The sequence below is a fragment of the Cucumis sativus genome, chromosome 7 (assembly GCF_000004075.3).
Source record: "Cucumis sativus cultivar 9930 chromosome 7, Cucumber_9930_V3, whole genome shotgun sequence".
In the NCBI taxonomy this organism is placed as follows: Eukaryota; Viridiplantae; Streptophyta; class Magnoliopsida; order Cucurbitales; family Cucurbitaceae; genus Cucumis; species Cucumis sativus.
In genome coordinates, this window is record NC_026661.2 from 19,773,736 (window position 1) to 19,784,258 (window position 10,523).

The following is a 10,523-nucleotide window of genomic DNA, read 5'->3' on the forward strand; positions in this document are numbered from 1 at the left end:
ATTAAATTAATTGGTTCAGATTGTAGTTAGTGACAAAAGAAGAATGGGGTGACGTAAGCTTCTCAATCTCTAATTTTGCTCTTAAGGCTTTGTATCCCATTGTACGGACATTGATACAGATGATGTCATCCAACTATTTTAAATACCACTTCATCAATATCTCTTATTTTTTAAATATATGATCATTTAAATTATTTTTAAATTAAGTATTACTGTTTTTCTTTTTTCTTTTTTTTTGTGTTATTGATAAATTATATTTGACTTTTGATTAATTAAATAAATTGCTTTAGCTACACTACCAAGTTAGTATAAAATTATTCACTAATTACACAATGAGCTTCCTTTTAATATTACACTAAAACCAAAATTTTAATTTATTTCCTATTTTTTTTATTAATGTAAGAATCATGAGTAAATTAAAATAGGGGTCTATTTTTAAAAAAAAACTTAATATAATTAATTTCAATAAACTCAAAACAAAGCCTTCAAAATTTTTTTAAAAAAAACTGTTGAATAGAGAAATTTTAGATTAATAACAAATTGCCACGTCATTTAGCTGATTAAAGGTACAAATAATTAAATTTGTAACTAACTAAAATAATTGATATGTGTCCCGAATTAAACCATAAATTGGTCAATTTTGATAATGCCACATGTATTATAACTACCAAATTAATTATTTTGATTGAATTAAATATTATTTACTTTGGTTTAAGTTGAATCCAAAAATAAGCTTAATTGAGCTCAACAGTTAAATATGACTCAAATCCATGTGGTTAAGTTCATAACGTTCCCTACAGAACTTTATAAATAGAATAGTTCTCCTCGTTTGTAAGGGTTGGAAATTTTTTACTCCATAAAGTTTAGAGAGAATTCACCAAATAACTAGAAGAATCTATGATTCCTGAAGTTGATTGCCCTCGAAGATTGAAGCTCATTTAAAGATATAAGTTTTCTTCTAATACTTCAACTTTAAGAACATCATGTGCTCCGTTTTCTCCAAATCAAGCGTAAACATCACATTAAATCAACAAAAATACAACATCAACTCAAGTTCAACGAAAACCTTATGCAAACAATAACCATAAAAAAATTAGGCACATAAATAATAATTTAGATATTTAAAAAAATTGAGTCATTTTAAAAGTATTATAAATATGACTTTGAGAATATTTCTGATAGAGTTTTAGAAGAATGAACAATAGGTCAACGAAGAAACGGTAAATATATACATATATACGTTACAAGTTAGGTGAATTTTTTTGACAATATATTATTAATTAGACTAATTTTTAATTTAAATAAACTCTTTCAATGGTATTAATAAATATCTGTCAAGTACTAGAGGTGGGGAGTAGAGTTATTGATACATACATACACACACACACATATATATATAACTTAAAAATATCACTTAATACTAAACAAAATAAACATCAGTTAATATCGACAGTATCATATTAAATAAAAAATATTAGACATCACTTAAAAAAATTGAATTTTCAGTACCTTATAAACAAATCGCAAAGTAACATTTAAATATTAGGAAAGACTAAAAATAATCATAATTTTTTTTTATAAAGAATTGGATTATTTAATTACACAAGGCGTAAAAAACGTGATAATTTTGTAAACATAAATAATATGAATTTGACCATAAACAAATTATATATAGTTAATTAGATGGTAATTAAAATTATAAGAAGAAAAATTGAAAAGATAGTAAATGGTCGCATTAAGTTGGCTAAACTGCCCTCTCTGACTTTATATTTAATTTTATTATAATGTTTTTTGTTTCACCTTTGATTTATTTTTAATTTTATGCCTTGATGTCTCTTTCTTTTAAAAAGTTGAATAAAACAAGGAATTAAAATACATATATTTCTTCCATAGGTTGAATTCCAAACCTTGAAACCGCTTTTAAAGATTAGCGGTTTTGTTGACTTTAGTTGTCAAAGTCCTTCAAGGATCACACACCACATTTTATAACCTTTTTTATTTTCACTATTAAATTCCACTTCAAACCTACAAGTAAGTAATATATATTAAACGCCCAAATTGGCTTTTGCCCTTTTTTTGGGTAACAACGTTTGTTTTAAAGCTTCATTTATTTTTAAATATAACACCCCATAAATTGTATACTTTTAATCATTCTATTCTTTTTTTATTATAATAAACATCATAAATTTTGACACGAGCTTAACTAGATTCACATAAATATATAGTTCGAATCTAATAATATTTAGAGTGGTTTTATAATTTTCTACGATTTTATTTTTATGCACTATTAATCAGTAGAGATAATTTAATAACATTTAACTAAATAATATATTGAATTGATAAATTAAAACTCTGAAAGGATGAATGTTGGCATGACAAAAAAAACAAAATAAAATAAGACTTGAGTTAGCTTTATTAATCACAAAATAAGACTTGAGTTAGCTTTATTAGCTCATTTTGTTAATTGACTATATTAATTAGATTAAGTTCCTACGTGTCTATTTGGGGAAAATTTTATAAATATTTTTACTAATCATATTTTTAAGAACAAAGCCTTAGTAATTTCACCATAAATAAATAATTATATTTTCCACTAAGAGAAATTACAGTTTTGCCCTCGTCGATTTGATTCGATCTCTGTGGATATAAATTTTCGCTCTAATATAAAATTCTATGGAGAGAAAATAAATAACAATATTGTACTTTTTTTCATTTTTAATAATTTTAACCTTTCCTAAAAAATAATTTATTAGTTTAAATTTAAGTGAGATATGACGATACTTATCGACATTTGTGAAAAATATTAAAATAAGCTCAATAGAAAAACATTAATATTAAAGTGATTTTTCCGATAAATTTTTACTCTATTTTAAATTTTATTGAATTAAAAGTAAGTTTTATGTTTCTTGAAATACTCGTTTCTAAAATTTTCCATTTAAAACGTAATATGAGTTTATTAATATTAATTTATGTATAGAGTCCCTTTCTTCGATTTAAAGTCCAAAAGGTAGACACATAAGAGTCATTAGTATAACATAGTTAAAGAGAAAAAAAAAAGTATAATATATGTATAAAGATATTAAAATAAAATTGAATGAATAAAAATTTCATGTAGGTACTATATAAGATTTAAAAAAGACTTTGTGTTATAACATTATTATTAATTATATGAACTAGTTGCCCCTTTCAATGAATGCCCAATTTGTTCATAATAACTTTAGTTGACTTCTAATTTTAAAGTCAACACCTAGTTATTATAGTGAGTATATATATATATATATATATATATATATATATACTAACAAACATTATGCCCTTTCCTTTAATTAATCCCACTTTAATTAATAATACTTAAAAGAAGACTCTACTTTTGTTTTCACTTCTATATTCATTAAATCTCAATTGATGATATTACTTCTATTATTGCAACATTTTGAATTTGAATCAATAACATTCAACACACGTTAACATAATAATTAAACATTGCTTTTAGAAATGTACATGTTAAAGTTTGTTTCATTTCAGTGACCCTAATTGAAATTATGTTGAGTTAATACATTTTCATGCAAGCTATGAGCACTTTTATGACTAAACCAATACTCCTTTTCTTTTCTTTGGGAATTAGTACTTCTATGTTAAATGCTTTTCTCAAGCTTTATTTTAATATTTCAATGTTATTTTCAACCCCCTTTTTTTTTATCTACTTCACCCATATTTTCATGGATTGGTTTGACCATTTTTGAGTTAATCACAATGAATAATTTTGTTTAATTGGTTTCACTAGTTGAATTTTTAGATCATTCCAAAATATAAACATAAATACAATACAAACTTTAATGGTAGACATTAATATAAATATAATTTGACTAATCTACTCCTTAAAGCTTAGAATTGAATTCAATGATTTGAATGTTTTAAGGGAAGGTGTTAAATTTGACAAACTACAAGAGGAAAAAACCAAAAAAGAAAGAGAGGGATAGGAAATAATGAGTGATATTATTGTAGCATTGATTCTGGTTTAGGTAATCTTCTTGAGCATAATGAATGGAAGGGGTTGAGAAGTATTGACTTTAGAAATGGGAACTCGGAGGGTGACTCGCCGAGTTAGATAATATTTGGATGTATACAAAGCATCAATGTCCTTATCCATTTTGAGAAGGCATATTTCATTTTCAAACTTTATGAGAAAGTAAAGATTTTTTTTTTTCTCTTTATACAAGAAAATTTCTAAGCATAGTGTTGTACAAGCCAAGTCGGCTAGGGCAAATTTATTAGGAGTATCATTTAATTCAAAATATCTCTTCTTTTTTCATTCAGTCTTATCCTCCTATTTTCATCGTTTTTGTCTTTTACTTCAAAGTCTTGTTCATACGAGATAATTTCGAGTATTATTATGGTATATGATTCTCATTCATAACTTACTATAAATTAAAGTAGCGCGTTTAAGAATCATGTGGAGTTCATAAATATTGAATTAATAAATCATTTGATGAATTATCAAATGATGAATGGAAGTAGTACGTACTACGATAGTATTATATATTTTTTTAATTTACTATTATCCATGAGATGTAACCACAAAAAAATTAACGTGATAAGTTAGTGCAATCATGATAGTATTGAATTGTTTTATTTATGGTTGTTCTCAAAGTGGATGAGTTTAACCTTGTCCTAATAAGTGAATTGATATTAGTTGTAATTTATCATCGTTCGGTCTAATCCGTTTTTTTAACCAAATCGTCATTGAATCGATTATGATTGGTATAGTGAATGATGAAACGGACATCAACGGTTGATGAAGACATATTTCTAAAACGTAAATAATAAGCAAAAAGAAAATTACAAGGGTAAATATATTATAGACATTTAAACATATTTTAAAAGGTTAAAATATTTATTTATTTTATGAATAAAATTCACCAAATTCCAAATTGATCAAATAATATCTTAAAATTTCTACAATTCAACTTTATGGACTATTAAAATCACTATATGATTAAAATTGAATGCTTAGTAGCTTATTCTTCAAAATAGTAATAATAATAATAAATGTGTTTGGCTTATTACCGAAGTAAAAATAATTTCATGTATTTAAAAATAATAGGAGTATTTACTCAGCTTAAATACTGCAATTAAGACTTCAAGAAATTCTTTTAGTTTTATTTTATCCAAACTACGGATATTACACAAATTTATCTTCCTCTTCTTCTTTTTTCTCTTTTTTTTTCATTTGTAATGAACTTAATACATAATAATTATATGAATAAATAAATGTATTAACATCAAACTTCATAGTTCCAAATATTGTTTATTAGTTGAAGTGTTTAATTTAATACATTAGCCACTCAAATTCACGAGAATGTCTTACTACAAAAATTCAATCATAAATTTTAATTCTTTTTAAGTATTCATAAATCTAATAATGACGTTTTTCTTATAAAAATGAAAATAAATAAATAAATAAATCGAACGCGCTATATTTTTATTTAGAATAAAACTATGTCAAAAACACGAGGGGGCGGAGAATGACCATTTTGGTCAACGAAAATATGATGTCACCGAGTAGATTCCCTCTCAATGTATTGGCATTTTTGGTAATAAACTTTAAATTTCAAGGGTATTCATCAAACCTTAACCCGTTAAATATATGCACAGGTGGCTCTAAAGGATATCGCCACTTTCTTCTTTCTTTTTTTCTTCAAACCTTCAACTGATAGTGGAGCTTCTTCAGTATATGAATTTATCAATCAATTTGCTTCTGTTTTTCTCTCACTCAATTCATTTCTTTACCTTTGGAACTGTCTTTTGTTTGAATCTTTCAAGTTTATGAGGTGAGAAGATCATTTGGAAATGGATTGAAAATGGTTTTTTGTTCTTGGATTATGCTCACTCTTGTGTTTTTTTCTATGCTGTCTTTGCAGAATTGGAGTTTGGTTTTGTTGAATTCATCTTACTTCTCATCTGGGTTTCATTTGAGAACAGTTTTTTTGTGGATTGGAATTTTGTCCAACGGTTTAGAGACATTATGAGTTTGCTTTACAGTACGAATTTCAAATTCTCCAACGACGAAATGAAGAAATACCCTGATTTTATGGATTGTGATTCGACCAACAACCATCATTCTCAACAAGAACACAACAATTCTGGTGGTCTTATGCGTTATTGCTCTGCTCCGACCTCTCTGTTTGCGAGTCTCGTCGATGGAACTGAAGGTTTTAATTCCAGCAACAATGGCGGTGGGACCCGTGAGGATTATCGGTTTATTCGATCTTCTAGCCCTGAGGTCGAAGTTATTTTGTCGAGGTTTATGGCGTCGTGTAATGGAAAATTTGATTCGGGATCTGGTGAGAGGACGGTGAAGGAAGAAACAGGGGAACCGGTTCAACAACAAAACGGGTTCTGTAATCAACCATCTTCAATGGTTAATACGAGGTCGGTTGATGCTGGTGGTAGAGCTCCGGTTGGGAACTCGTATGGTGTTATGAATTCTTCGGATTTTGATAACTCGATGCAATCGCAATTGGGTGCGAGAAATTGTTCTAATCTTTTTAGGCAAAGCAGCTCTCCTGCTGGATTTTTCTCTCATTTGATTGCTGAAAATGGTAATATTTCTGTACATGAAATCCCCTTTTTGTTTTTGGTTTTTTTGTTCTCTCAAATTATAAGGGTGTAGGCTACATGGTTTAGTCAACCTGATTGGTTAAAAAAATTTCAGCTCCAATATTTGTAAAGTCCTTTGCTCCCATTAATTTAACTTTAGTCGTTTTTCTTTGGGCTTCTGTTACAAAGAAATTTAGATATTATTTTGTTTGATTGGAGATGCCTCTGTTTTTGTAGGCTTTCCTTTGTTCTTGTATTCGTTTGTTTACTCGTATAAAAGAAAATTCAGAATATGGTTTTTATTTTCCCTTTTTGTGAAAAGAAAAAAGGATTGCTTCTTCATCTTCATAGCAAACATAGTTCAACTTACATATATATGTTAACGACGGAGGGCTTTGTGGTTAAAGCTGAAACTGATAATTTAGATCGGATTCTTTCATGGATTAGATAGTGTAGATTGAGTAGCTTTTTCGTTGAGTCACTTGTTAACAGGACTACCTCTTGTTAAATTGCAGGCAATACAACAAGGGAGGTCGACAAGTTTGGGACTTGCAATAGGAAAGATGTAGATGCTGCTTATCCATCTACTCGGATTGGTAGTCAGATGAACTTATCCGGCCATTCATTTGGCTCAAACCATATGCCACCAATCGCGGAAGAGGAGAATAAAAGCATAGGCATTGTCGGTAGCTCCCGCCATCGTCAGAAAGCTAACAGCGGTGATCGACTTCAGACCGACGATTTCCTCAATAGTTCTTGGGATAACTCTGCAATGAGGGACACAAAGAGAGGGAGAGATAACAATGGGCGTGCATTTGCAACTTCGATTGTGCTTGAAACTCAGGTACAACTTGATGAGAGTACCTGCCAAGTGTTTTCTGATTAATAATGTGCTTTGCGATAGGGTTTGGCTTAACAAGTCTTTCTTCAGCAGAATGCTGATTCTGGGAATAACATTCGTGGATTGGCTCATCATTTGAGTTTACCTATAAGTTTCAATAAGGATCCGGTAGAGAAATTTTTACGATTTCAAGAGCCTGTCCCTCATCAAATTCGAGCAAAAAGAGGATGTGCCACACACCCGCGAAGCATTGCAGAGCGGGTAGATCCTCTCTTCTTTCAATCAACCTCTCATTGTTCTTAACTGATTAACTCTAATGTAAACTCATCAAATTCTTAATCTCCTAATGCTCAAATTATCAGATGAGAAGAACACGGATTAGTGAGAGAATAAAAAAACTGCAAGAGCTTTTTCCTGACATGGACAAGGTAATTATCCTGAGCCTAGATGATAAATCTTGTTTATGTCGTAAAGTTTACAATGTTTAAAGACTAAAATAGTTCGATCGCTCAATCTTTCTTTGCAGCAGACAAGCACAGCTGATATGTTAGAGTTGGCCGTTGAATACATTAAAGGGCTGCAGAGACAGGTCAAGGTAACCTCCAAAAGCAACCTAAAGTTCATAAAATCACATGAAGATCCAGCCAATACCTTTTACTCACAAGAATCACTTTTCTTTTCGTGCAGACTCTCACAGATACGAAAGCGAAATGCACTTGCTCATGTTCGAGTCAATAACAAGAAGCCATAAAGAAAGCAACACCTATCTTTTAGTTTGATTTTGATCTGTACAGAAAGCAGGCAACACCTATCTTTTAAGCTCTAAGGAAGAAAGATACAAGAAAGAACAATACAACGTTGTCTACTTTGTTTAAAAGTCATAGGATTTTAGGAAATTGTCTGTGTAATAGAAACTCTTGTAAGTTAAAATAGTTCAATGTAAGATCCAAATCATGGGTCATTCACTCAACAAAATCCAATTGAATAGTTCGCTTTCTGGCATGTAAATGTGCTGCTTCCATCATCATATGCATAACTATAAGCCAATGGACAAGCTAACTTGAATGCTTTCGAATAAACTGTCGGCTTACACGTCTTCGGGGTACTGTATACCCCCGTGCAGCAATACTCTGGCTTGTTGAAAGCCAGGCATGCACTCTTACAACCAATGACCGTATCATTCTTCTTCATCTCCAAACCATCAGGGCAATGCTGATTCAAATCTGTCAGGCATTTCACCGTTTGGCAAGTACTCGATCCACCAGATGGAGCTATCGAAATTGGAATGTTATAGCCATCAACAAGGCTAACATCATAAAAATCTAAAGGACTGTCTAAGGTGAACTCTGCAAGTGTGGCAGGTGGGACACCACCCGCCCCTGCACATTCGAGTACGCCACCACAGTCACCAGTTTGGCACGTTCCTTTGCCAGAGACATCAAAGGAACATCCACGTCGACCCCAGAATCGTCCGGACCATCCTGTAGGCGCATTGATCGTCACGGTCTCGCCAGGCTTAAGCTGAAATCCACCATTCATCAGTTGAGGCCTCCCAGCTCCTGGTTGGATTCCTGGCCATATTATGTCATTACATTTATTCTCCAAAGTGAAAACTGCAGCATCAATGCCTGAAAAGGAAAACCATGCATCAGAATACAAAGAGAAAGAAAGGAAAAGAGAGAGAGATTTGTGTTTGGTACCCAAGAAAAAGCACAAAGGCAGAATGACAAACAAGAACTCCATGAGAGCAGGAAAAAATGGGAACGTTGGATTATGAATATTGGGTTTTAAAGAAGGCCAAACAAACAGAACTTTCTGACCCAGAAGAAATCCAACAACTTGTCACATGAGGATGATTTTTACGACTTGATATGTTACCAAAATTGGATGGAAAAAACGATACGTTTGGTAAGTGAGTGATTGAAAGAAAAAAAACTGGTCTTAAATTCACTTGTATTTGACCACAAGGCCAGAGAGTAAAAACAAATATGGTAATTTCAGCATTTATGGGTATAGTTAAGCTATCAAAAATGGCGAAAAGAGAAATATTTCAATGGTCTAAAGCTTACTATCTACAAGAATCATGTGATAATTAATGGTGGGAAAATTTCCAATCATGTTTTTACTTCATTGGGTGCCCAATTTTAATTTTAATCACTTGGATTGTATTGATTTTTAGTAAATAATGAGAGTATTAAGTACATATTAGCAATTGGTTAAGAGTTTGTTGAGAGGAGTTTGGAATCATAACGTTAAAGCTAATATCAATTAGCTCACTTGTTTTGATATTTAAAGAAATACAAATGTGGTAGATACTAAAAAACTCATCGAATTTTGGAGTATATGAAAGAAGTTATGAACTATGAAGGTATTATTATTTTCCTAAAAGAAAACATTGGGTTTAATTAGGCCTTGAAATGAGGAATGTCAATTGGGGAAGTCATCCCAAGTATATAAACACAAGGCCTTTGGGCCATAGCCCTACTTCTACTTCTTAATTGTTGGGCCACTTCAGCACTTTGTTACCCAATTATTATCATCTAATTGTAATGACTAATTGACTAATTAGATTAGTATCTTAAATAAACAAACATGGTACAATAATGATAAAACATTTGTAAAATAGCAAATATTTTACCAATTAAATAGTAAAATTTTTGAAAATGTCAAGTTTGATCTTCCTTATGAAAATTATTAATAGAAGCTATCACTAGTAACCGATATCAATGACAGCACTGATAGTACATTTTTCAAATTAAAATCTATTATTAATAGCATCTATCGGTGATAGTAACTACTATCTATAATAGTTTTCAATTTGAGAAAATAAAAAAAAAAAAAAAAACTTGCACTTAGAATAATTATTAGTGATAACAACTAATAACGGCTATTAGTGTGATAATATTTATGAGTGATAGCTTTAATTTGAGAAATTTGGAAAGGAACGCTCAAAGTGGTGGCTACACGTTGATTTTTTTAGTCTTTTACTAATTTTGTGCTATATGCAATTATTTCATCACTTTGTTACATATTTTACAATTTGTTGTTTAAATGTCACTTACGAAAGTGGCTCATTTTTAAA

General features: G+C 30.2%; 2 protein-coding genes across 4 annotated transcripts; one reads left to right on the forward strand and one right to left on the reverse strand.

The window, feature by feature from the left end:
* The first annotated feature begins 5,652 nt into the window (after nt 1-5,652).
* LOC101202980 (transcription factor bHLH130) lies at nt 5,653-8,443 on the forward strand. 3 transcript variants are annotated; one of them, XM_011661158.2, is made up of 7 exons: nt 5,653-5,831; nt 5,922-6,602; nt 7,116-7,444; nt 7,532-7,702; nt 7,804-7,869; nt 7,968-8,036; nt 8,129-8,443. In XM_011661158.2, the coding sequence occupies exons 2-7, from the start codon at nt 6,026-6,028 to the stop codon at nt 8,177-8,179; spliced, it is 1,263 nt and encodes a 420-aa protein (XP_011659460.1). In that variant the 5' UTR covers nt 5,653-5,831; nt 5,922-6,025; the 3' UTR covers nt 8,180-8,443. The 3 variants fall into 3 exon arrangements, with proteins under 3 accessions (XP_011659460.1, XP_031745162.1, XP_031745161.1); XM_031889302.1 differs by having other exon boundaries at nt 7,971-8,036; XM_031889301.1 differs by having other exon boundaries at nt 7,535-7,702.
* LOC101203214 (pathogenesis-related thaumatin-like protein 3.5) lies at nt 8,192-9,610 on the reverse strand. The gene is made up of 2 exons (XM_031889303.1): nt 9,142-9,610; nt 8,192-9,069 (listed from the first exon to the last, which is right to left on the reverse strand). The coding sequence occupies exons 1-2, from the start codon at nt 9,182-9,184 to the stop codon at nt 8,408-8,410; spliced, it is 705 nt and encodes a 234-aa protein (XP_031745163.1). The 5' UTR covers nt 9,185-9,610; the 3' UTR covers nt 8,192-8,407.
* Nucleotides 9,611-10,523: the final 913 nt, after the last annotated feature.

Coding starts and splice junctions, on each gene's coding strand:
- LOC101203214 (XM_031889303.1), bottom strand. CDS start 9,184: ATGGAGTTCTTGTTTGTCATTCTGCCTTTGTGCTTTTTCTTGG. Junction 9,070..9,141: donor GCCTTTGTGCTTTTTCTTGG/GTACCAAACACA, acceptor TTTCCTTTTCAG/GCATTGATGCTGCAGTTTTC.
- LOC101202980 (XM_011661158.2), top strand. CDS start 6,026: ATGAGTTTGCTTTACAGTACGAATTTCAAATTCTCCAACGACGAAATG. Junction 6,603..7,115: donor TCATTTGATTGCTGAAAATG/GTAATATTTCTG, acceptor GTTAAATTGCAG/GCAATACAACAAGGGAGGTC. Junction 7,445..7,531: donor CGATTGTGCTTGAAACTCAG/GTACAACTTGAT, acceptor GTCTTTCTTCAG/CAGAATGCTGATTCTGGGAA.